Consider the following 27,778-nt stretch of genomic DNA (forward strand, 5'->3'; position numbering starts at 1 on the left):
GCATTTAAAATAGGATTGAACGTGTCCCGGACAGAGAGATGAAATCCATAATACTGCATTTGTGTGCCTCGTGTCCTTACATTTTGTCTAGTATTATTGTTGATTTATACTGTTGTCTCTGAGTCTTAATGCAATATCCATTCCCCAGCCTTTTTCACCATGTGGAAAAAGAATAGGATATGTCATTGCATCTAAAGTAGGGAACAGGATACTGATTTCAGTTTAGTGGCATTCGGATTATTGGGATCTGGTTTACAATAAATGAGCAGGTCCCTTTCAAAAGGAGGTTCTCCATCTTCGTTTCTGAATATGATGGCAACCTCAGTTACACGGGGAGAGTTATATCTACCCGGATCACTGTTATGATCATATTTAATCACCATTGTTACTTCCGTGGGAGCAATACCTTTCGCTGCTGCTTCAGACTGGGCTTCCTTTTCTACCTCATGTAGCATCTTGTATGATTTTGTTAATTCGTTTATTTCATGCATGAGGTTGTTGATATTGATCATAAATCTTTCTGAGCAACCTTGGTTTTCTGGCATGCTAATCTTTTACTTGTCGCTTTGGCCATGTCTAAAACGTAGAGTTGAGCAAACTTCCGAGAAACACCATCTGAAGGATAGTCAAGTTCCAGTATGGTGATAAACTTGACCGTGTATTGTAAAACAGTATGGCCCATATCCTGATGGTGAAGCGATATTTGCACCCACTGAAGCAAAAGCAAAAAAACTATTTATGGAACAAATATTTTCCATAAAATTTTTACTGTCAGAATCTTTGTTTACCATTTTTTTAAATATGCTGGGTATTCTGGAAAATTTATATCATTTGGACAAATTTTACCTTTGCTGCAACATCAAGTAAATTTTCCATCAGATGGTTTTTCATTGGAGAAATTTAGTGATAGGCAAAATTGACATCTAGCAGTCATTCCACCACAACTATGTTCAATAATTGCATCCTCGTTTACTTCATTTCGCTGTGAAGGTAGTTCCTACCAGTATTGGTAGTACTTGTTGATGACAGTTTTTCAGACATATTCTGTCGACGACGATGCTTTCTTTCAGCTGCAGAGGTACGTTGTGCCAATAGTTGGTCTTCAGACATACTCTGGTGATGACTCCGGCTTCTTTCAGCTGCAGAGGTACAATTGGGGCTGGCTGGCCAGGGAGGGACCATGGGAGATTGGCCTGCCTGGAAGGGACCGCAGGAGGGCTTCAGGGCATGTCCAGCCCCATCTCGCCCCGGCAGCCCCAGCTCACGTCCCCAGCCTCACAACCCCACAGCCCTGCCTGGCACCCCGCCTTGGCCTGGCGCCGCCCACTCACCTCTACCATCCCGCCACGGTCCCGCTCTCGTCGGGGCCCATCAGGGCTGGCAGCAGCTCCACTGCTGCCCTCTGCCGGCGCCGTGTTACTGATGCCTGCCATGCTCCGCGCCACCCCATGGTGGTCAGCACACGTCATAGAAAGCGATTGAACTCCGGTCTCCCGGCTGAACTCCCAAGGGGACAATTTGCATATTAGGCTTTTATATAGAGATTTTAAAAGGAAAAATCTCTTCCCATTTTACTGTGACCTTTCTGTGTACCTTACATGATAACAACGTAATTTCTAAATATTATAAAAGCACATAATTCCATGATAAATAACTCCTTTTACTGGAGAAAATGTCTCCTGTTTCAAGCCATTAATTTACCTTTCTGTAGAAGTAGACTCGTCAGGAAATTCAGTATCTGCTGAACTTTTCCTACTATTATTTGACCTCCAAGATGATGCCAAAGGAAGTTCTTCCGAAGACATAGGCCTTGGCCTTTGGCCAATCCCAGATGGTTGTTGTAAACCTGCAGACTGTTCTTCAGTACTTAAAGCAGCTATAATTGCTCTAATGGTCGCTTCATCAACTTGAGACCACGGTTTCGATGGAGCTCTCATTCGGCGTAAAAATAAGCTGTGCCACTTCTGTCTGAGCTGCAGCAATAAACTGGCGGCCTATAATAAAATAGTTTCCTCAGTTCAAATATGCTTGCAAGCACCTATTTATTAGTTAAGGGTCTGTGAATGTTTCCAAAGAACAAGCTTTACATTTCATATAATTTACTACTAATTTCATTCTTTTTATTGCAAGAATGAAATAAAATTTCTTCTTTACCATATTTGAGGCACAAAATCAAATGTAACAGTTTATTGAGAGAGACAATATGTGGTAGAGTGTGATTAATATGGAAAAACAAAAGCAGAGTAAACAAACAAAAATACATTTAGTTCCATTCATTTTATTTTAGTGACTGTGGAACATCCAAATAATGATGTCCAGAAGGCAGCTGGATTCATAGGTCCAGAGAAAGGCCTAAGCTAGATATAGACGTGGTAGTCATCAATGCATAAATGGTTACAGGTAGTCCCTAAGGACTGTGCAGGGACAGTGAAAAGAGCAAAGCACAAAGTATTGGAGAACATCTAACATTTAAGGCACAAACACATACAGAAGAGTCCTTGAAAGAACCTAAGAAGGAATGGCCTCTCTAGAAAGAAGAAGAATCAAGAAAGATTAATGTCACAGTATCTGGTGACAAAGAAGTTGGGACAGGGGTGAAGAGGAAAAAATGAGAAAGATAAAATTACAAAAAAAAAGGTTATGGACAATACTGCCAAAAATGAGAAAAGGTCAAATTTGTCAAGGACAGCAGACTCATTTTGACAACATGGAGGACAATATTGGCCTCAGCAAGAACAATTCCAGTGAAGTGACAGGCTATTGGATATTCAAGTGAGACTACATATAGTAAGTTCAAATGACGGAAGAATCCTAAAAAGGTAAATCTAGCCCATGTTGACTATTCATAGCTTAGCTGCCAAAACAAAACAAAACAAAACAAAAAGCTATAAAATGGCCTTTAAAAGTAGAGATGAAATTAAGGGTAGGCTTTGTCAAGAAATATTTTTAATTTGAAAAGAAACATTCCTCTTTCCCAATTCAGAGATATGTGAAAAAGAGAAAACAGAATGGAATTCATATCTTTCTCTTAGAAATAGTTAAAATAAAAGGATTTCTTGTGTACCCAATACTCAGTATTTCCGTATATACACAGAAATACTCAAAATATTACCATGCGTAAATACTGACCTGCATGTAGGTTTTTCAAATCCACTGTTGGAATAAACCCCAATATAGCAGAGAATACCTGAGGGCCCTATGAAAACTGAAAAAGAAGTTGTATTCTCTAATGCTAAGAACCTAATATTAAAGATATAATTTTCATTATATTGTTTATCAGATCATACTAACTGGATCACACTACTAAAGAGCAACTTACCTCAGGTTCTAGTTTGAAATTGAGCCACTCATCAAGTTTCAAAGCTGCCAGATTAGCAGTAGTTCTATCTTCCATTTCACTATCACTACTATCATTAGGAATACCATCCGCTGTCCAAACAAATATTGAAAGAAAAATTTTCACTTTTACCATTTTATATTACAGCAAAAAGAATAAGCAAATATCGATTGACATACCATATTTACACAAATCCTCCTGATATACTAACTATTTGTGTGGGGAGTTCTCTGAACCCCATAGGTCACAAATTAAATCTCAATATTTAAAAGGAGGGGGAAAAAGGAATTGTACAGACTACAATCTCTAATCACAAGGCAACAAAACAAAGCAAAAAAGACAAGAAATTAAAAAATCCAAAAAAATATATTTAAATAATAACTAGATAAAGAAGAAAATTAACATAAAGGAAAAAAACATTAAAAATAGTAAGCAAAAAATTGATATATTAAGTAAGACAAAATGTTATTAATAGTTAAAACTATAGTCCAGTTCCTTAAAACCTAATAAGCAATCCTCTGATAAATTTAATAAAGGGAGAAAAAAGCACAAATCTAACTACAAAATCAAAACTGAACATAAAATTGTAAAAATTACACAAAATGTGTTAAGCTTAAAAGAATTATAGAATCTTGAAACCTTCAAAGAAAATTATTCATTTCTATAAAACAAATTGAAAGAATAAGTAATTACTAAAACTGACAGAATAAGTAATAGAAAAACTCAGTCTATTTAAGGAAGAAATTCGAGATGTCCTTAAAGAACAACAACAAAGAAATGCAGAACACCAAGTCTCTCAAACTTTTAAGAAATCAAATAATAGCCAGTTCCTTTAATGAGAGAATCTAAACCTAACCTTAAAACTGATAAAACCTAAAGATACTTAAATGTGCAAATGCACACACCACACAAACTCTATGTAGGTCAGCCTCACTAATGAACATAAATATTACAATTTTAATAAGTGCTAGCAAAATATTTAGCATTGCTATAAATTACTCTTAGTCCAAGAAAGGTTTATCCTTGGAACAATATGATTGTAGTTCCATAAAAAAAATATACACCACATCAATAAATGAAACAAATTCTGATTACATGAACAAATGCTCAAAAGTTATTTAACAAATTCAACACATTTTTAAAACATTAAAAACAGAACAATTCTGTCTTAATTTAATGAATAAAATAATTTATTAAAACAAGAATTAACATTATAATCAATGGTACAACTTTAGAATTTAAACCTTTAAAATTAAAAAAGACAAAGTAGACCATTAACATGGTTTTCCAATATCATGAAAAAGAAATGAAAAAATAAATTTTGGTAACAAATTAAAATATTACCACCTGAAGGTAATATAACTTAAGAAATAGAGAATCTAAAGGATTAATAAGAGCTTAGTAAAGTAACAAAGTACATAAAAATATCCTCTTTGAGGTAGAGTTCTTATTAAGCAAGAACAACAGTCAAAGAGAAAGAAAACCTATTTACTACAATAATTCAAAAACAGCAACAGAACACCTTAAGAATCATCTTAAGAAATATATCCAACCTTTACAAAGTTACCAAAAAATTGCTAAATTTAATAGAAGATATAGCTAAATAGAAGAATATATTTAATTTGCTGGAAGCAAACACTAAATTAAAATAACAAAAAAACTGTTTGGTGCCAAAAGGTTTACAAGAAGATGACTACTCAATATTCATAAAAAAAAATAGGTAAGATTATCAAATAACTTAATAATAGAAAAGCAGCAAAGAGTTACAGGTAGATCCTCCACCAGATATTAGAGCTTATTAAAATACAAAACTATTGAATAACATGTTATAAAATAAAGGCAGAAATTTAAAGGAACAGAAGATCCAGAGAGTTTTACAATGTCAAATGTAATATGAAATCAATGTAAGCTTTCAAAAGACAATACATAAGGATTATTTTGGTGCAGGTTAGGGAAAGCACTTGAAAAAACATGAAATCTACATTTTAAAACAGAGTCAACTCAACATGGTTGAAAAAATTATCTTAAAAATCAAATTAGAGCAAAAGAAGAAAAACAAAACAGAGTACTTATCAGGTCCATGAAGCATGAAACTTTTTCAGCTTTGAAGTGAGCAGTATAGAAAAAGATTTTTCAATTTGAATCTATAGTAGTCAAAACACAGAACTAGAACGGCCAGAGTGGCTCAGTGGTTGGGCATGGCCCTATGCCAGTGATGGGCAACCTTTTGAGCTTGGTGTGTCAAACTTCGCCAAAAAACTGAGCATAACTCGGGTAGTGTGTCACTTTGAGGAAAAAACTAACTCCAAGACTCTAGTCGCAAATGTTTCATCCTCAGGAGCAGCAAATGTTTCATCCTCGGCATGCGGCTGCGTGTCATCAGAAATGGCTACGCGTGTCATAGGTTCGCCATCACTGCCCTATGCACTGAAAAGTTGCCGGTTGGTTTCCCAGTCAGGGCACATACCTGGGTTTCAGGCTCAATCCCCGATTAGGACACTTAGAGAAAGCAACCAATCAAAGTTTTTCTCTCTCCCTTCCTCTCTCTCTAAGCATGTCTTCGGGTGAGGATTTAAAAAACAAAACAATACAAAAACACCACAGAACTCAAAATATATAAAACTAACAAAAATGGATATTATATATGATAGAAAAAAGGCTAATAGCTTTAAATCATGAAACTGTAGGTCAAATTAAGAAAAACATCAGTACTCAGTCCCACCCCACTCTCTCTTTGATCATTGTGTTTCCAATCACATACCTTTAGGTCAATTCCTAGATCATTTCTTAGTGCAGAATCTTGGCCCTTGCCAACTTGTTTATGTATCTTCACATGGCTAGCTTCTTCATATACTTTAGGTCTCAGCTTAAATCGTATCTCCTCAGAGAAATTTGTCTAGGGTTTCTTTCTAAAGTAGGTCATCCCTAAGGCAGCCTGCTTTATTTCTTTCATAGTACTATATAAAACACTTACTTTTTTGCTGTCTGTCTACCATCCACAACCATGTAAACTAAGGACAGAAATAACTTGTCTATCTTGTTTTCTGTTACATCCTCAATACCTACCACAATACCTGACATATAGTAGTTATTCAATAAATATTGGTTGAGTCACCAAATAGCAAAAAATTAGAAATAATCAAGATGTCCAATTATAAAGAAACATTTTAAATACATTATACCACTTTAATATGATAGAATATTTTGCAGCCATTAATATAAAATATTTCGCCAAAACTGGTTTGGCTCAGTGGATAGAGCGTCGGCCTGCGGACTGAAAGGTCCCAGGTTCGATTCCGGTCAAGGGCATGTACCTTGGTTGTGGGCACATCTGTGCAGGAGGCAGCTGATTGATGTTTCTCTCACATCAATGTTTCTGACTATCTCTCTCCCTTCCTCTCTGTAAAAAATCAATAAAATATATTTAAAAAAAAATAAAAAAATAAAAAAAAAAATATATATATATATACACATATATATATATGAAATATTTCATGTTTTTTATATTCTATACAATCAAAACAATATAAAATAATAGTATGGGTAAAATAATTTAAAATATGTATATATCTATAGAAAATAATCCTCTCTAATAAAATGGTAATATGCAAATTAACCATCACTCCGCTACATAAGCCAAGCCACGCCCACAAGCCAATCAGGGCGAGTATGCAAATTAACCCCATCCAAGATGGCTACAGCCACAGACAGCAAGGTTTCCCAGGTAACAGAGCAAGCCAAGCTTTCCATAGCCATTGCAGGCCTAAGCCTCCACTCAAGCTACCAAGTTTCAATTATAGAAGGTAAACAAATTCAAACAAATGGCGGCAGAATGGAGCTTGAGAGAGCAGGCCAGGGTTGCCGGCGGCAACAGGGGAAGCAAAGCTTTCCGCACACCCTGGCCGGGCTCACCCGCTTAAGGCTACAAAGTTTCAATTGTAGAAGGTGAATTAACTGCCACAGAAATGGCTGCCACCCCGGAGGGAGCAGCAGGCTTGGCTCCGCTCCAGGCTACAAAGTTTCAATTGTAGAAGGAAAATAAACTCCAGATACCAAGGCCTCCGCTTGGGTTGCCAGGGGGCGTGGCCGGCCTGCAAACCACCACAGGCCCCTCACTCAGGCCGCCCCACGCCCCAAGGGAACCCCACCCTGATCCGGGACACCCTTCAGGGCAAACCAGCTGACCCCCACCCCTGTACCAGGCCTCTATCCTATCTAATAAAAGAGTAATATACAGATTGATCATCACTGCAACACACAATATAGCTGCCCCCATGTGGTCAAAGATCCTGCCCCCATGTGGACACAAGATGGCCACCACAAGATGGCCAGCAGGAGAGGGCAGTTGGGAGGCACCCGGCCTGCAAGGGAGGGCAGTTGGAGGTGATCAACCCTGCAGGAGAGGGCAGTTAGGGGTGACCAGGCTGGCAGAGGAGGGAAGTTGGGGGCAAACAGGCTGGCAGGGGAGCAGTTAAGCATTAACCAGGCTGGCAGCGGAGTGGTTAGGGGGTGATCAGGCTGGCAGGCAGAAGCGGTTAGGGGCAATCAGGAAGGCAGGCAGGCAAGCAGTTGGGAGCCAGCAGTCCTGGATTGTGAGAGGGATGTCCGACTGTCCGACTAAACCGGCAGTCAGACATCCCTCCAGGAGTCCCAGATTGGAGAGGGTACAGGCTGGGCTGAGGGACAACCCCCCGCCGTGCACGAATTTCGTGCACCAGGCTTCTAGTAGATAATATTAAAAAATGTTTATATAAGAGTAATAAGATTATGGGTAACTATTATTATTATTTCCTTTAAACAAATACCTTTTATTTTTGTTAATCATTTAAATTCCGTGGAAGAGAGAAGCAAACTTCCTATCAGCAAGATTAATAAAAAATATACAAATCAAGTTATCTTAATTACTTTCAAGAACAGTGGTATGCTTTAGTATTTTCTAATTAGTCTTATATCAAAAGGGAGCTAACACTACATAAGTTTTTATAATTTCAAAATTTGTTTGGTTTAGTAAAAAGAAAAAAAATTTCATTTCAAATAGATTTTTATTTCCTTCATAACATATTTACCTCGAAAGGATGAAGATTCCTGAAGAGCATTACTTGCCAACCTAGCTGGTCCACAGAATACCAATACAGTGACGGGTGTCACTGCTGAACAACATCTAATGTTAGCTATTCTATGGGCTCTGGTCATTTCATCATAAATAAGCCAATCTGTGGGCAGTGCCTGAATTGCTGCAGCTTGACCATTGGCTGGAGGAATCTATTAGGAAAATAAATTTAAAAATTGTTAGCTATGTTTATCACCTAATTTACTGGTAATACTTTTAAACTGTAAACCATCCCTTAATAAAATGGGTGATGCATACCCAAGCAAAAATTAAAGCAAGTCATTGCTCATGTAGTTTGTACAAAAGTTCTCTTTACTTAACACATTAACTCTTCCAGCTCCAAGAGTCAATCAAAATTTTGTTCCAATGCTGAATTATACACATATATATATACATATAATTAATTTCTTAAAGCAGGTATTTAGAACATTTTTCATTGATTTTTCAAACATCTAAATTAGATGAGTTTCACCTCAAGGCCTAAGAGCATTAAAAATGTTTTACCTTTTTATATTGAGGCTGACTGAGAACTGAAGTGGGATGAAATCGTACTTTTTTCTCCTTTGACCCTGTCAATACTAAATTCTCTCTGTCCACATGGACTAAATTAGGATACATGCCTGCCACCAATGCAGCTTTAACGACAGCCCAATTCTCGGAATTTGTGTTAACATCTCGAATGTCACCACCACCTCGTGCTCTAACAAAACCTAGAAAGAGGGAAAAAACCACACCTACTTTTCCTATTCACAACATACTTTTAAATTTGTGTGTTTTTTATTTAAAAAAATTGTAGAACCTATGTAAGTTTAATGATATTCAAATTCCACAATAATTAATAAAATCTAATTTAAAATGTAGAATCAATGTTCTAAGAAAGTTTCATTTGCTCAGGCTAAAGAAAGTAGAAGATTCAATGGGGGCTTAGAAACTTTTTAAAAATTACACATTCTTGCCTGGCTGGCATAGCTCAGTGGTTGAGCGTTGACCTATGAACCAAGAGGTCACAGTTCGATTCCCAGTCAGGGCACATGCCAGTGTGAGGTGAGCAGGAGGCAGCTGATCAATAATTCTCTCTCATCACTGATGTTTCTCTTTCTCTCTCTCTCTCTTTTTCTCCCCATTCCTCTCTGAAGTCAATAAAAATACATTTTAAAAAAATTACACATTCTTGCAGTCAAGTTATTCATGAGCTGCTATCTGAAACACACTAAAATCATAGCTGAAAACCTAAACCATTCTTCTAATAATTTCAAAAGTCCTTCATATTGTCCCATATTTGAGACAACTCTAAATTCTCTGGTTTATTCCTTATGTTACTTTGGCACTTCAGCTCATCTGTAAATCCAGACTCTGATAGTTTTCTTCTATTTTTTTCAATGTATTATGCTACTCAAAAAGGAATTAGCAATTCTAAAATAAAATAGCTACATTTTTAAAAATATCAAAATGCCTTCAAGATTACTTGTTCTTTTATGTTCCAAAAATATGAAGGCCAGCATTTGTATCAAGCTAGTTAATTTTTTATAATTTATATTTCATAGAGCTAAATAACTGGTAATAGTTATAAAATATAAATGTAATATCTAGACTGATCTTTACCAACAAATACATTATAAAGTGTTCACTGCCAATAGTATAAAAAGGTATTCACACATTTCTCAATGACAATTCTGCAGTGTCAATTTTTTCAACAAACAAAAGCTTGAGGTCACATAGAAGTCTACAAAGCAGGTAATGAATATCACAAAAAAGTGATAATGTCATAAAAATAATATAAGATGGCTTCAGTTAATACTAGAAATACTACGAGGTACGGGCAGGGTTCTCTCAGTTGTTTAAATAGGTTCTTTGTGGGAAAACATTACCTGATGCTCTAAGTTGACCGAGCAATTGAGTTCTCATGCCTATGATTATTTCCATGGTAGCTTGTGAAAGAAAATTCTTTTCACAAAAGGCTCGCTCCCACCCATCACTTCGTGCTTTCTGCCATGCCTATAAAAATATAATTATATAACATGATACATGTACCAGACACTTCTTAGGCAACAAAGTAACTGAAAATCACTACTAACCACTCAAGGTCAATTCTTCTTCTTCTAATTATTTTATAAAATCTAAGACTTTATTTAAAAAAAAAAAAAAAAAGATTGTAGATGCAAAAAACAGACTGATACTTGCCAGCAGTGAGCAAAATGGGTAAAGGTGGTCAAAGACACAAACTGTCAGTTATAAATGAAGTTTAAACACTGGGGATGTAATGTACAGCAGGGGGACTATAGTTGATAACACTGTATTGTATAATTGGAAGTAGCTATGAGAGTAGAACTTTTTTAAAATAAACTTTTTTTTTAATGAGATATGCTTGACATGTAACATTATATTAGTTTCAGGTGTCCAACATAGTGATTCGATATTTGTATATATTGTGAAATAGTTTTCAGAATAAATCTAATTAACAGACTAGAGAGTAGATCTTAAAAGTTCCCATCACAAGAGAAAAACATTATAACTGTTTGAAGATGGATGTTAACTAGATTTACTGTGACCATTCAGCAATATATACAAATATCTTATCATTATGCCATACACCTGAAACTTATATGCCAATTATACCTCCATTTTTTTTTAAAAAATAATTTAACGCCTGGCTGGAGTGACTTGGTTGGTTGAGCATCATCCCATGCACCAGGAGGTGGCTGGTTCAATTCCTGGTCAGGACACATGCCCAAGTTGCAAGCTCGATCCCCAGTAGGAGGCATGTAGGAGACGGCTGATTGATGTTTCCATCTCTCTCTCCCTCTTCCTTCCTCTCTCTGAAATCAATAAAAATATATTTGAAAGAAAAAATAAATAAATAATTTAAAATTTAAATATAAAAAATAAAATCTAAGACTTTGTGATTTATCATGTTAATTTATACTCAAATGCTAAGAAAGTTTTTTGAGTTTATAAAAATCTCAATGAGAGAGCTAAGTATTAGGAAACCTAAATGAGCAGCTATGTAAAAATATTTACCTTTCAGATACAGGTGCTAATTATCCTTCACAAAAGTATAGAGCCTTTAAAACTAAGCCATCATAGCACATTTATATCTAAGAATCCTCCATTCCTCCAAAAATAACCTCTGTATCAACCTCCTAATCAGTCTGAGAATGGAAAGTGGGATTTCTAGAATCCATCTATGTGCAGTATAAAATAGCTCCCCTTTTAAAATGAGTTCTTTTGCTTTGAAATATAACTGATAGATCAAAGCAGTAATCTATCTATCCCCTCTTCTTTTCAAGGAGCTGAGGGAAAAGCATAGAATAGACAAGAGCCCTAACCGGTTTGGCTCAGTAGATACAACGTCAGCCTGTGGACTCAAGGGTCCCAGGTTTGATTCCAGTCAAGGGCATGAACCTTGGTTGCGGGCACATACCCAGTAGGGAGTGTGCAGGAGGCAGCTGATCAATGTTTCTCTCTCATCGATGTTTCTAGCTCTCTATCCCTCTCCCTTCCTCTCTGTAAAAAATCAATTAAAAAAAATAAAAATTAAAAAAAGAATAGACAATTCTCCAAATCTTTCTCAATTATTGTCACTCAACTGATCTGTGATAATACAAGGTATCATAGACTCAATTAAGAGCAATGCATTATCCATCCTATATAATAAAAGCCCAGCGACCAAAATGGCGGAATGACCAGAACGACCAGAAACCAGAATGGCTGCAACCCCTCGCCCCAGTCGGCCCTGCCCCACAGCGGGGACCCCCACCCCAATCCAGTGCCCCCATCAGGGCAGGGCAGCCGGCCCCCACCCATGCACCAGGCCTCTATCCTATATAATAAAAGGGTAATATGCAAATTGACCCTAACACCAGAACCAGAACGACCGCTCCACCAGTCACTATGAAGCGCACTGACCACCTCTTGGTCCCTTTCCCCAGCCGGCTGGCTCCGATTGCCCAATGGCAAACGGGGAACTGGGGGTGGGTGGTGGGGCCCCCGCCCCACCAGTCACCCCACAGACAGAAGGCAACCCGTGGTGGGGGCGGGGCCAACAAGTGGGTGGGAACGGCCGACCTCTCGTTCCTTCCCCTGGCCATCAGGCTCTGATCCTCTGATGGCAAACGGGGAACCGGGGGTGGGTGTTGGTGGGGGTCGGGGCCGGCTGCAGGAAGATGGCCCTGATCACAGGCCAGGCCTAGGGACCGTACACACGCACGAATTTCATGCGCGGGCCTCTAGTTGTTTAATAATACTCACACAAAAGAAGCTTGTAAATATTTTTGTAAATTGTATGTATTATAAGGAAATACTTGGGAAAAAGTATTTTCTGCATAAACAAAAAAAAATGCTTTTAATGTACAGGCATAGACTACATTCAAAAGAATTTAAGGATAAATAACATGTCTACCTTTTGAAGAAATAACAAAATTCTCCCCTGCATCTGAATTTCTAAATTATATATAATTTCCCTTCTTCAGAGTCGCACTTTCCTTATCTTTCCTTTCCCATTTAGCACTTTCTTCATTTTTCACTACTATTATCTTAATAGGTTTTAAGTGATTTTTTTATTTTGCTTTATAAAATTAAGTTCTTAGCATAGTGTCTTGATCATACAAAGAAAAGATGTACTCTAAAAAAAATAGACATTACATTCAAGGTAAATTTCTTCTAAGCTTTGTTCTATATATTTTGAATAACATACAGTGTTATTAACTAAAATTTTAAAGCATTCCTTGCCAAAGATATAATTGAAAGACAAGAAACTTGAGTATTAAAAATAAATACAAGTATAAATAAAAATAAATATGTACACACCTACAATATACATATTCCTACAAAGATAAAATGAAAGAAAAAAAGTAGAGAAAAACTGTGATAATTTTAACATTAACAATAGAAAGATTTTTTTCTGGGAAATTAATAAAATGTGATGTTATAATGAAACAAAATTAATGGAATCATATCTATTTTTTTAATTTCTTACACTTGCTCCAGAAATGTGTTTAACCAGCAACATTTTCAGAAATAAAATAACAATGTAGTACCTGGAATGCTCTGAGAAGTGCCATATGATCACTGAAAGTTCCGGCAGTGAAACGTTTCCTACAAAGCATAGCTGCGCGTTTTTGAGAGGCCTGGGTTGGCAGGACAAAAGGATCTCGATAGGCTAGTGTGCAGGCAATTGTAAGGATAGGGTCCAGACACTTTAAAACAACAGCACACAGGACCATTTTACCAAGATGTGGTTCTACTGGCAAGTCAGCCAAATGATATCCAAGTTCAGTGAGATCTTCCCACGCATCCATTGCATCTATTGTCTAAACAAAAGAATACAAAACAGAATTTGACATAATCAAAAACTATGTTTAAGCAAGTGACATATCTAAAAGTCTATAAGAAAGAAATGAGAATATAAATTTTGTTTTGCTATCACATCGCACACAAAAAATATATTTTGCTTTAAATATATAAAAACAAGCTACTGTTTTATTATAACTACCACAACAGTATTTATTCAAAGTACATGGTTAAGATAATTTTTTAAAGTATAAAATTAGTTAAGATGTGTTCTCATTTGGTTTAAATTTCATATAGGTTAAATAAAACACGAACCTTAAGCATTTGTACAGCATTCCGTACAATTAAAGCTGGTGGAGGTTCAGGAGCTTTCATAAGGAAATCCGCAATAGGACAATTAACTGGGGCTAACAGCTTGGTGTGTAAACAAAGTTCCTGTAAATAAGAATAGCAAATAATTTTGAAATATTGACATTTATTTTTAAAGAAATCATGAGAACTACAGTTCCCAAACAAAGACTAGTAGAGTCTCTGACTAAAATGAACAGTAAAGGGAACAATATCTTTCAAGGAAACAAACATAGGCTCATACTTTGCCCTAAGTTCCAAAATTTTTATGAACACCCTCCAACAACTCATATCAAAATTACCACTGCCACCAGTGACAATGTCTCCTCACACAGTTTTAAGAGTTACTGTCCAAAATATCTTCTTTTTCCTTTATATTACCTTCTGGAATCTTGTATTTATTCAACAAATATTTAAGTGCTTACTAAGTGCTAAGCACTGTGCAGCAAGTTGGAGAAAAAGAAGAGGACAGACTGTCAGACAAGTGTTCACCCTCATGAAGTTTTCATTGTGTGTGAACAGAATAATTACATAATTAACTCCTTGATTACAACTGTGATAAATGCTATGAAGGACACAGGGAGCTGAAGAGGTAAATTAATCAAGTTTAGGAAGGAGCAGGAAAAGGAAGCCATTGAAATAAAAAACAATTTCTTGAGGAAATGACATTTAAAATAAGACATAAAGACTGACTAGGAGTTAATTATAAAAAAAAAAAAAAATAAGGGGGAGGAGTCTCGGGAGAGGGACTAGCACATATGAAGCCCCTAAGAACAATACAAATAAGATGTGCTTGGGAGCCCTAACCGGTTTGGCTCAGTGAATAGAGCATCGCCCTGTGGACTCAAGGGTCCCAGGTTCGATTCCGGTCAAGGGCATGTACCTGGGTTGTGGGCACATACCCAGTAGGGAGTGTACAGGAGGCAGCTGATGGATGTTTCTCTCATCGATGTTTCTAACTCTTCCTCTCCCTTCCTCTCTGTAAAAAGTCAATAAAATATATTAAAAAAAAAAAAAAAAGATGTGCTTGGGAAATGAAAACTACTGGTATGAGTGAAGAGAGGACAAAAGGCAAGAATTAAAAAATTAAAATTGGAGACACAAGCAGGAGAAATAATTTAGGAATGTTAAGAATTTTGTATTTTATCCTAAGAAGAACATAAAATGGCACATGAGCATGAGGAAATGGGAAGTCATCTAGATATGTGGTTACCAAAAATATGATCCAGTGTCTCTTTAAAGGTTTGGGTATCAGCACCTAATAGTTCAGCACAGCAGAGAATCGAATTAATATTATGATAGTTTTCCCTAGGAACTATAGTGTCTGGTGTTCCATGAAGTCAGAAAACCTGAAGGAAAACAATAACGGCCAGGAAATCTCAGTGAACTTAGTTCCAAATCTACCAAGGTAATCTCAGCATCTTAAACTGAGATTCTGGTATGATGTTTTGGACCTCAAATAATTTGTTTTCTAATCTTCATTGAAAATGTAAAAGGTGAAAACTACATGGTTGACAGACTCCTAGAATGTTGCACAAAAACAAATGCTATTCTTATAAACTATACCATAACTTAAGTGCACTCAAGTAATTCTTTAAAACTTTGGAGGTTTGTAAATTAAATTTTCTGTATATAAAAAATATTAGTTATATACATAACCACCTTCCATAATATATATTTGATAATTTTGTTTTATAAATTGTTTCATACATTGATTATTGAAAAGTCCAATCAGCATAAGTTGAAATGATCCCTTCTCCTCCCTCACCCACAAAGATAGGCTTTTAGAGTTAAGTAAACTTCTACCTGTAATGGCATTCTCAAAAGTTCTGGAGTCTGAAATTCCAACATATTCTGGAATCGGAGTCTACTGAACAGACGAAAACAAATTCCAGGTCTACATCGCCCTGCCCTTTAAAGTAAAATACAAAAGTAAGACTCAGGAATAAAGACTATAATAAGTAAACTGTACAACCAATGTGATTTAGATGATATAGAACAATGAACCAGTATCAGGATATCTGAGTTTGAATTCCTACTCTGACACTTATCCTTTATGAAGGCACTTCACTTGTCTAGGACTCTATTATCTCCTTTATAAAGTGAGATTCATGAATGATACCTAACTGATATATAGGAGTGGGCAAAGTAGGTTTACAGTTGTCAGTAAGTGAAACACAGAGTTTATTCTTGTATTATTATTTATTTATTATTGTAATTATTATTATTAACCTACTTTTGTCCACCTGTATACATTCTAGGGTAATGGTAAAAATAAAAAAGAATTGTATATGAAGGTGAGTAAAAAAGTAAAGCATGAATAAACATATGGTAATTTAAGTTTAATCAACTTTACTTAGCTGATACCAAGCACTGAGTTCAGATACACTGATGAGAGTTGTACAAATTATCAACTACACAATTCCAAGGCAGTGTTATTTACCCCATCATCATAAAGACATGTATAATTTATTGGAAGTAACAAAAATATCTTAAGGAAAAGTAGTCTCTTAATTTCACCCAAAGATGCCATATCAGCTAATGGCAAGGCTGAATATACTAAGTGATAAAGATACAGAAATAATCCCTATCTTCGCAAAGCTCATAGTCCAAAATGGCATACATAACTATAACAATGTGATGCAAACTACAAAATCTGGCATTGTTTGGACCATTCCTTCCTCCATCGAATACTTTCCTCACTATATACCCATCAGCTCTCTTACTTACACAGCCTCCTCTGAGAGATTTCTCTTTGCACAGTCCTTAAATGTTGATATTCCTCTGAATTTGGATCTCAGCCCTCTGCTCTCCTCACTCTACCCTCTCCCGCAAGGTGATCTTAATTATCCTCCTGTCTTCAATTTCTATTCATCTAGATCTCCTTATCCTAATTCTAACCAATACTTCAGAAGCCTCTTAGCTCCACTTGATTTTCCAGTCACCTCAAACCCAACACAACCAAAAGTTGATTCTTCTCCCCAACATAACCACTCTTCCCATTTTCCCTATCAGACAGTGGCACCACCATCCACAAAATTTTCTAAAATAGAAACCTGTATGACATTCTTGATTCCACTCTATTCCTTACCCCTCACCCTCTGGACAGATGATAGTAATATTATTCTTATTTCATAAGTTAATTATTTACTTCTCTTTATTTCTACCACAATGCTAATAATCCAGGCTACTCTCATATCTCCCTTATTGTAAATGGAATTATTAATCAAGGAACCTCCTACCATCATTTTTGTCTCTACCAATTCATTCCTTAAAGAGCTGAAAGAATACTACAATCCTGCAATCCCGATTTATTAAGGAGCATGCGCGCACGAGAGAGAACAGTCCTTAAGGACCTGTCTGTAACTTACCTCTTTCCACGCATTTTTTATAATTCTCTGCTAAATTAAACTCCATACAAACAACTTTCTTGCTCTCTTGCATTTAGGCCTTTATATATGCTTTCCCTCTGCCAGAAATGCCTTTCCACAACACTTCTTTATTCATATTTATCTCAGATTCTACTATAACTCCTAGAGGCATTATCCAGTTGTAGCACAGTTCACATAGTACTAAAATTGCTTAATTTATTGGACTCCAAGATGAACTGCATGCAATATTCCCCCATCTCAAACTTTACCCATCCAATTTATTCATCGTTACATCCCTAACACTTGAATAGTGAAGGCTATCAAAAAAATATGTTGAAAAATAACAATGATTACTTACAAAATTTCTGATTTTTATTCCTGACAAAACACTAATAAGAGTGTCTAGACAATATGTTTTCCTGTTAGTTAAAATTTTAAAAAAATTGGTCAAATAATTACTGAAAAATATATTTTTTAATCTTGCCTTTTTAAAAATGAAAAATGCAAGCATGTACTAAAATGACCAAACTACAACAAAATTTAGAATAAAAATTGTCTCCTTCCTTCAAGAACCCCACAAATCCTTCTTCTCAGAGCCAATAATTGTTTTTCAATGTTTCTCTCTGACTTAACAATGCGTTTATATCTAAATATATATACAAACATATACATATATTTTTTAGTACAACAGAATATGAGACACGTTCCATTCCTTACTTTTCTCACTTAATATATTCTGAAAACTCATCCCACATAAAAAGACATACATCTATGTATTTTCCTTTTAACAGTTACACTGGTATACCACTGTGTGGCTTTAGCAATCTAACCACTTCACTGTTGATGGACACTACAGTGTTCCCAAACTGTTACAAAAAATGCTATGAAAAACATTCTTAAACATACATCTTTGCACACATGTGCAAGTATATTCAGGATAAATTATGAGAAGTGGAATCCACTATGAAAGGGTAGATTTGGATAAACAGCTTCAAACTGCCCTCTGAAGAAATCACACCAATTTACATTCCCATCAGCAAACTATGAAAGCCTATAGGTCTATGCTTTTGCCAACTCTGTTGCATGCACTGTTAACGTTTTCATCAATGTCAATCTGATAAGCAAAAAGCAGTACCTCATTAATTTGCATTTATTTTGGTATATACATAAGGCAGCATATGTGAAGTTAATGTGCTGGTCTTTATTAACCAATTTTTTAATAGCTTTTTTGTATAATACAAAAATTAGTCCTTCATATCATATTGTAAATGTTTGACATTTTTTGCTTTTATTTTTTGTTTTAAGTTTCTTACATGTCATGAATGTGGTTTATACCAGGCAAAAATTTTTAATTTTAACATAACCTGAATGTGATATTTTTTAAACAGTATTAATTAGTATGCTTTGCAAAATTAATATAAAATTAAGACTAACATGAAAATGTTAACATTTTACAGAAAGTGTAATATACATTAATATGTAATACATAAGAATGTTTCCATTTTACAGGCAATTTTTGAATGTACATTAAATATACATTACCTGCCCTTTCGTTGTATGGCACTAGCTTTGGAAATCCACACCATTTTTAACATTGTAACAAAATTCAGTGCATCAAAGGACTTCTGTAATATTTAAATCATCTTCATATTAAAACATAAAAGGCATTTAAGAAGAAATAGCAAAACCATTATAATATATTTTAATATACCACGTTTAATTCAGACCGCCCCTTGATTAGATAACTACAGCAGAGTACTAATTTCTTTTTACCCCAGATTTCTGACTACAAACATTCTAAGGAAAAAGAATAAAAACTCAGAAGACCTGAAAAACTTCCTCATTCTGTGCCTTGCTGAGCTATTTGTTTCTCTCTTCTATAGTTAAATAATAGCAGTCAGTTCTCATAAGGCATCAAGATGGGAAAGAACTAATCTATTCTCTTCACATCATTGTCCATCAGGTTTACATCATTGTGAAGAAGAGATATGATCAGGAAAAAAAAACATTTTTAAAAATACTTTCTAGGAAGCTTGATCTAGAAAAATAAGAATAACAATAGCTGAAACAATCCTATCCCAAAGTGAAAAAATTTTAATCCCTTCCACTTTATCTCCTGCTGAGCTACTACTGTAATGTAGTTAGCCTATCCAGAATGTTACAGCATACTTCCTCAAAGAAAATTTACTGTAGAGAAATATTTTTAAAGACTGCATTCCTGACTAAAATATGCTTCAAACATTCAGTTACAATAATATCCCTTTCAAAAACTAACTATATAAAACAAATACAAATGTGTTTCTCATAATAGTTTAATTGTGGGATTTTTAGAAAAGATGCTACTTATTTAGTTTTTAATAAAATGTTGCATTTGGCATGTTTATTTGATAAATAACACCTAAAGAAATTAATTTCTAAGATATTCAAAATCTACTTGAACTCTAGATAATTTTAGGCAATAAAATCTGAATTTTCATTAACTCACTATTCAGATTTTTAATGATAATATCCTATATAATAAAAGGCTAATATGCAAATTGACTGAACAGCAGAAAGACCAGTCGCTATGATGCACACTGACCACCAGGGGTCAGATGCTCAATGTAGGAGCTGCCCCCTGGTGGTCAGTGGGCTCCCACAGGGGGAGCACCGCTCAGCCAGAAGGCTGCTCACAGCTGGCGAGTGTAGCGTTGGTGGCGGGAGCCTCTCCTGCCTCCGTGGCAGCGCTAAGGATGTCTGTCAGTCAGACATCCCCCCGAGGCCTCCCGGACTGCAAGAGGGTGCAGGTGGGGCTGAGGGATCCCCCTGAGTGCACAAATGTTGTGCACTGGACCTCTAGTTCATAATTATTCTCCTATAAAAAATAAAATGTACCCCTTCTTTACAGTATCCAACTACAATGAAATGTCCAAATTTTATAAAATTTTTTCTACAAGATATTCCTAGAAACATCTTGAATATGAACACTGAAAATATTATAAAGTAATTAACAAAATTTTCACATTAAAAAAAATCATTTATATCCACTAGAACAGATATACTTTGCCTTCTACAACATGGATAGTATTTCTTTCCTTGACAAATCAACTCCTTTTATCATTTTCAATTCTTTCAGTGAAATGACAGTTGCTAGGCATTCCATTACTAAAAGGAAATAAATGCTGACTTTTATTTATAGCAGGGGCTGGTACTAAATATTTTAGCCTTTGCAGAGGGTCTTTGTTGCAACTACTCTGCCATTACAGTGTAAAAGCAGCCATAGACAATAGGTCAAAGATTAAACATTGCAGTGTTCCAATGAAATTTATTTTTTGTTTGCTTTCTTTCAGCATGGTTCCCTTGCATGAAATATCTCCTGATTGCCTACTATACTTGGAGCACTGAAGATATAATAATAAATAAGAAGGATATAGGCCATTCCTACATGTAGAATGAAAACATGTAATAAATGCCCACAGTTTGACAAAATTTTCACTGTAACAAGCCAAACCCTTTACTTTCTTCCTAGTATTTAGTGAGCAAAAGCTACTTTTTTGTATAATTTGTTAAAATAACAAGATAGATCCTATACACTGAATTGTTTAAGGTAGAATATTCACTTTAGTGAAATTAACATTTACTGTTAAATTTATCTAGAACCAGAAATTTTCCCATTAAAGTGAATTCTGCTTATGAAAGCATGCACTTAAATGCATCTTAACCTTCCTCATTTGAGTTGAAAATACAACTTAAGCATACATACCTCTTTCACCTTACCAGAATCAATAACAAAGACAACATCATTGACTGTGATGCTGGTTTCAGCAATATTGGTGGAAAGGATCTGCAATGGGATGTTATGTTAAAGTTAATATGAAAACAGAACCAATGACTACTAAAATAGAAAAAAGAAAATTTAATGAAGCTTACTATTTTTCGAACACCTGCAGGTGGGTTTTTTAATACTTTCTTTTGATCAGATGTTTGCATGTTTGAATGAAGCATAAAGACTTGATATCTGTTGACAAGTGAAAGAGAAAATATACTATGGTACCTATCTTTTATTTAAATCAAAACATATAAAGCTTTAGCTTTTACCTATGTGTATTGTCAGCAAACCGCTTATCATCAAATAGGATGCGATCCCTCAGTCCAACAATTTCGTCATATCCAGGAAGAAAAATTAATATTGCACCTTGGAGAGAAATGATTTTGTTAATATTAAATTTCATTGTAAAACCAGAACCAAGCAATAGAATTAGCTATAATGAACTATATCAAATGTTTTCAAGTACTGATAAATTGTAATACTTAAGATACTTAAGAGGTTATACATTATTGTCAAGGAAATTATACAAAAATTTGTACACACAAATTATTAATTTTTAAATCAAAGTATATATTTTTGTTCCAGATCTTTTAGACAACACTTATTTACCAGCATCACAACTATGGCAGATATTGTACAGAAGATGCATGATCAAATCCAAGTCTACTTTTTCATCATCAAAACTATGATGATAAGCTTTCAGGAGCTCTCTATCTTCTGCATTGAGGTCATTTCCATTTGTCTGAACCAGAGAACTTTCATCTAAATTTCCAAATTCCAATGAAGCACTAAAAAAAAATATAAGTCAAGTCAATTTTAATTAAAAAGAGTAACCCTTTAAGGCCAATGAGCCCCACTATGTCCTTCTTCAAATTTTTAATATACATCAGGAAAGATAAGTGATACTTAATGTCCTAGCTATAATTCATGTTTTGGTTTAAAGTACATTATTCTAAGTAAATTTGGCAATAACTGCTTTTTAAAAAACACAACCTGAAGAAATTTCTCCACAGAAAATAGGCAAATGGGCAAAAAGCACATGAAAAAATGTTATTTAGCCATTAGAGAAACAAATATCAAAACCACAATGAGATAACACTTCATTAAAAAACATAATGTTAAAGAGGGTGTGGAGAAATTGAAACTTTCCCCTCACACATTGCTAATTAGGAATGTAAAATATCGCAACCACTTTGGAAACAATGTGTCAGTTCCTCAAAATGTTAAACATCGTGTTACCATATGCCCCAGCAATTTGACTCTTAGGTATATATACAAAAGAAATAAAATTATGTCCACATAAAAATTTGTAGACAAATGTTCATACTAATCCTTACTAATAAAAGGCTAAGTAGTCATCACGCCCTCACGTGTGATGCCCTCCCACCGTCACAAGATGGCTGTGCACACAGCAGAGGCGGGCTTCCCGCGGCCCCACGGGGGCGCAGCCCCAGCGGCTGCTCCGTGTGGCTTCCGCCGGGCTTCCCACAGCCCTGCGCGCCCACTGCAAAGGCAGGACCCTCGGCTCCGGCCTACCTCTTTGGGGCAATCCATCAAAGAGCCCTGGATGGGTGGGCAGGGCCTACCTCTTTGGGGCGATCAATCACGGGGCTTCCGCACTATGAAAGGGCACAGGCCAGGCTGGGGGACCCTCCCCCCGAGTGCATGAATTTTGTGCACCGGGCCTCGAGTATTATTCATAATAGTAGAAACAACCAAAATGTTCATCAAGTAATGAATGGATAAAAAACTGTGTTCTGTCCACAGAATGGAATATTACTCAGTTAGAAAAAGGATGCTGCAACATGAATAAACCTTGAAAAAACCATGCTAGGTGAACGAAGCCAATCACAGAAGACCATCAATCATATTATATGATTCCAATTATATGAAATACCCAGAATAGACAAATCTATAGAAACAGAAAGTACAGTAGTGGTTGCTTTGGGCTGGGAGAGTTGGGGGAAATGAGGAGTGACTGCTAATTAGTATAGATTTCCTCTCGGGGTAATGAATATGTTCTCAAAATTGATTGTGGTAATGACTGCATAACACTGTAAGCACACTAAAAATCTTTAAATGTACACTTAAATGGGTGAATTATATGGTTTATGAATTTTATCTCAATAAACATTTAAAAACCAAACTTCTGATCATCATTTATATTTTCTTAGTAGGTTGTTTCTTATTCTTCACTATGGTAAACAACACTCTGAAGAAAATTCCACATTTAAAAAAAATTCTATAGGTACCAACTTAACAAGATTCTTAATTTGGTAGTTCTATACTAAAAGTAGGTTAATTGTGCTATTTTCCAAAAGCCAGAATCAGCATAAATTACTAAAATAAATGCCTTAATTCTTTATCCTATATATCTATAATAAAAGGGTAATATGCTAATTAGACCAGATGTCTTCCAGACATCATTCCATACATCCTTCCTGATGAAGCCGGGGCCGGAGGGAAGCCAGCCGGGTCTCAGGTGCCTGTGGGCGGCCTGGGGAAAGCCAACCCGGGTCCCGGGTGCCTGGCGGCGGGCCATGGGGAAGCCAGCCAGGTCCCAGGTGCCTGCGGGCAGCCGAGGGAAGCCAGCCCGGGTCCCAGGTGCCTGCGGGCGGCCGAGGGAAGCCAGCCCAGGTCCCAGGTGCCTGCCAGCGGCCGAAGGAAGAAAACCCAGGTCCCGGGTGCTGGAGGGAAGACGGTGCCAGCAGCTGGGGGAAGGAAGGCTTACTCTTGCACGAATTTTTGTGCATCCGGCCTCTAGTAAAGATATAAACTACTACCATCACAAGTATTTACCAATAAGATTTCTAGGAAATTAGTATAATACAATCTCTAATCTCTCTAAAAGAGTTTAGCAGAAAGATAAACATAAGACTGCTTTAAGTAGGGAAAATATTAACTTATACAACTTTATAATTGCAGTATTTAAACTTTAACCTTTTGCACTTGGATGTCGAGTGTGACTCGACACGGTTAGCATTAGAATAAAGGAATCGAGAAAAAAGCAAGCGAGTGCAAAGGGTTAAGATCCATTTTAAAACATTCCAAGTTTTTTTCTTACTTTTTAACAGGTAAATGAAGATGCTATAACATTCTTTGTTTTAAGCTATAAACTTTAGATATCAATTATGCAACAAACATAATAAATTTAATTTTAAATATTTGAAATTTGTAATTGATAATGTCATAATCTGGGAAATAAAAAGAAAGCCCAATTAACCAGGATAATTAAAATATTGCCCAGATAATAACTTTACTTGGTAATTTGTAGTGTCTAGTGTGCTATACCTGACACCATAAAAATGTCTAAACAGCCCAGCCAGCGTGGTTCAGTGGTTGAGCGTCAGCCTATGACCCAGGAGGTCATGGATCGATTCCTGGTCAGGGCATATGCGGGCTCAATCCCCAGTGTGGATTGTGCAGGAGATAGCCGATCAAGGATTCTCTCTCATCATTGATGTTTCTATCTTTCTCTCCCTCTCTCTTCCTCTATGAAATCAATAAAAATATATTAAAAAAAAAAAAAAGAATGTCTGAAACATTCAAAATGTTAGCACTAAAAGGACTGCAGGTTCTGAATGTTATTATTAAAATAACAACAAAACCCACCATATTAGAGTTAACACTTGGATCTGCCAAATAACTTTGCCAGTTTACACATTTTATATTCCTTTCCTTATCATTTTAGTGAAGTTTTGAAAAAATGCAGCAATAAATACATGTTTGTAGCTACCATGTTAAACTGGAAATTCCCCTTCTGCTTTTTCAAAATAAAATAAAAAATAAGGGTAAATATTATACCACAGTGGATCTTATTAGCAAACTACACCAAAATAATCAGAAAAATTCCTTAGAATCACTGACACACACACACACACACACACACACACACACACACACACACAAAATCTCAGTAAGAGACTATAAATTTGTCACTTTCTATCATTTACATGGCTAAGGTTTTTTAAAAAGCAGTTAGGATTAATTAAACATAGTATAAAGTTTCACCTGTAAGATTCTAGAAGATCCACAACTTCAGTCTGCCCAAAGTGTTTAGCCCAATCTAAAGCCATCCTGCCAAAATTCAAAGGTATCAAATTAAGACAAACAAATAATGTTCTCAAAATTACAAAACTAGTAGTTGCTCAAAATTTTTCATTCACCCATTAGAGATGTACAAGCAATTATTACACAATAGCTTTTAATATAAAGATAAATATGAAAAATCAAAAAAGATATGTGTGCCTATACAAAGATACACAAAGAATGGATGCAGTTTAAAATTACCAGCCATTTGATGCTTTGCTATGGACATTGGCTCCCATACTAATTAACTGCTCCACTTGACTTGAAAAACCTCGTCCTGCAGCAACCATCAGAACTGTTGCACTGGTTTCACTATGTCTGTAATCGACTAAAATAAGAAAAAGATAAATATGTGTTAAATTTCCAAATTATTTAAAATCATTTTAACTTTTATTTAGATGAAAGAATTGAGCATCAGAAGAATTAGCTGGGATTGGCTACTTCACCTAACTATATGATTAACAGCATTACATAACCCTTAACTCATATCATCCCAAAGGATCTGTTATTAATATGCCCTTAGTATAAACAGGATGGAATAGGGACTATCTTTGGAATTTCAGAGAAGAAAAGATATTTATTAAACAATCTTGAGCTCACAAAGATACACTAATGGGCTTCCTCCCATATGTGTCCCAACCAGGGATTGAATCCATGACCCTTTGGTACTTGGGACAACACTCCAACCAACTGAGCCACACCAGCCAGGGTGGAAATGTAATTAAGTTTTTGGGGAGTCAAAATATATGTGGAATTTTCAACTGCATGGGGAACTACACGCCTAACCCCACATTGTTCAAGGGTCAACTGTACAATAAAGAATAATAAAGCAGGATAAGGAAATATAGTGAGAAAAGGGTGCAATTTTAGTAAAATGATAAGACCTTTCTGAGAAGTCACTTCTAAATAGAGAGCTAAATGGAATAGATATTGGGCCTTATGAGTATCTGTGAGAACAGAATTCCAGACACAGGAAACAAAACAAAGGCCCAAATATGGGAATGACGATAAGGGTGGCTAAAGCAGAGTGAACAAGGGAAAAAGTAGTAGAAAATGAGATAAAAAAGGCAACCAAAGACCAAATCAGGGAAGGGTCTTTGATTTTTATTCAAAGTGTAATTGAAAGCCATGGAAAAGTAAGAGAACAGGGAAGCAGCATGATCTAATTTCCTTTTTGAAAGAATCAATCTGATTGTTCTCTGGAGAAGAGTCTAAAATAACAATAGAAGCAGTTACTAGGCTACTGCTATAGTCCAGGAGAGAAATGTTGGCTTATACTAGGATGGCAGCAGAGGGGAAGTGCAATGTAGTCAGATTTGGATTTATTTAGAAGGTAAAACTAACAGGATTTTTTAATGGGTTGTATGTGGGGTGTGAGAATAAAGTCAAGGGTGATTTTATGTTTTGTTGACTTAGCAATTACTAGTAAGTAAATGATAGTACTCTAGATTCAGATTCAGGTGTTCTCAGATGGCCAGGCACCTGCATTTTTAAAAAGATCTAAAATTGATTATGCATACTTAAGAAACACTAAGGAAAGAGCAAGTTGAGAAGAAATCAAAAGTTGTTTGGGGCAAATCCAGTTTTATCTGATAGACATCCAACTAGAGATGTCAAGTGATCAGATATATTGAAGAGAGGGAGGTCAAGACTGGAGACATAAAATTACAAGAAATTTTAAATAAATACATAAAGCTATGATTAAGTGAGATCCATAGTAAGTATAAGGAAGGTCAAAGGACTGAGGCCTGGGACATTTCATATTTATAGGTCTAAAAAAAGAATAAAACTACCAAGAAAACCAAGTAGTTCCATCCAGGGAGATAAGAAGAAGGAAAATCAAGTATGGAATATCGGAAGTTAATGTAAAAAAAAAGTTTCAGGAAGGAAGTGATCAATAATCCTATATAATAAAAGGCTAATATGCAAATGGTCGTGATGCCCTCATGCTATAACAACCGATCAGCAGGAGGCTGCGAGCGCGGCAGGGCAGAGCCGCCGCATTGCTCCAGAGATGGGACAGAAGCAGGGAGGCGCCAGGAGGAAGCGGGACCATCCAGTGGCAGGGAGGGCGGGAGTGAGAGCCCGTAGCACCCCCTCACCAGTCCTTTGCCACCCACCACTCACACTCAGAGCACCCCACCACCCACCTTCCAGGGGAAGGAGTGCAGCGCGCATGCCACCAGGAAGCGGCGCTCGAAACTCTGCAGCAGGTGCGAAGCTTCCACACTCTCCTCCGGCACCATGATGGGGTGGAGCCACCACATTGCTCCAGAGATGGGGCAGAAGCGGGGAGGCACCAGGAGGAGGCGGGACCAGCCCGAGGCAACTCATGGGACCGAGGGCGGGGCTTGAAGCGGCCAGAGAAGGCCAGAGGGGTCAGGGGCAGGGCCAGGCACACTCAAGCTCTGGTTATAGAGGTTAGG

At 36.3% G+C, this 27,778-nt stretch overlaps 1 protein-coding gene across 3 annotated transcripts in view; it reads right to left on the reverse strand.

Moving 5' to 3' along the window:
- YTHDC2 (YTH N6-methyladenosine RNA binding protein C2) overlaps nucleotides 1–27,778 on the reverse strand; it is a 70,640-nt gene that overhangs the window by 15,287 nt on the left and 27,575 nt on the right. The window contains exons 11-27 of one of the 3 annotated variants that reach the window (XM_079784425.1): nucleotides 25,554–25,680; nucleotides 25,275–25,340; nucleotides 21,873–22,051; nucleotides 21,533–21,629; nucleotides 21,365–21,452; nucleotides 21,198–21,278; nucleotides 18,998–19,080; nucleotides 15,891–15,996; nucleotides 14,052–14,171; nucleotides 13,484–13,756; nucleotides 10,316–10,442; nucleotides 8,952–9,157; nucleotides 8,404–8,599; nucleotides 3,320–3,429; nucleotides 1,702–1,994; nucleotides 1,332–1,497; nucleotides 849–1,139 (exon numbers count right to left, since the gene is read on the reverse strand). In XM_079784425.1, coding sequence (XP_079640551.1) covers nucleotides 975–1,139; nucleotides 1,332–1,497; nucleotides 1,702–1,994; nucleotides 3,320–3,429; nucleotides 8,404–8,599; nucleotides 8,952–9,157; nucleotides 10,316–10,442; nucleotides 13,484–13,756; nucleotides 14,052–14,171; nucleotides 15,891–15,996; nucleotides 18,998–19,080; nucleotides 21,198–21,278; nucleotides 21,365–21,452; nucleotides 21,533–21,629; nucleotides 21,873–22,051; nucleotides 25,275–25,340; nucleotides 25,554–25,680 — 2,483 coding nt within the window. In that variant the 3' untranslated portion in view covers nucleotides 849–974. Of the gene's footprint in view, nucleotides 1–848; nucleotides 1,198–1,331; nucleotides 1,498–1,701; nucleotides 1,995–3,319; nucleotides 3,430–8,403; nucleotides 8,600–8,951; nucleotides 9,158–10,315; nucleotides 10,443–13,483; nucleotides 13,757–14,051; nucleotides 14,172–15,890; nucleotides 15,997–18,997; nucleotides 19,081–21,197; nucleotides 21,279–21,364; nucleotides 21,453–21,532; nucleotides 21,630–21,872; nucleotides 22,052–25,274; nucleotides 25,341–25,553; nucleotides 25,681–27,778 lie in introns of those variants that run through there. The other 2 variants (XM_079784424.1, XM_079784423.1) reach the window with 2 other exon arrangements.

This window comes from Cnephaeus nilssonii, assembly GCF_951640355.1.
Source record: "Cnephaeus nilssonii genome assembly, chromosome: 2".
Taxonomy (NCBI): Eukaryota; Metazoa; Chordata; class Mammalia; order Chiroptera; family Vespertilionidae; genus Cnephaeus; species Cnephaeus nilssonii.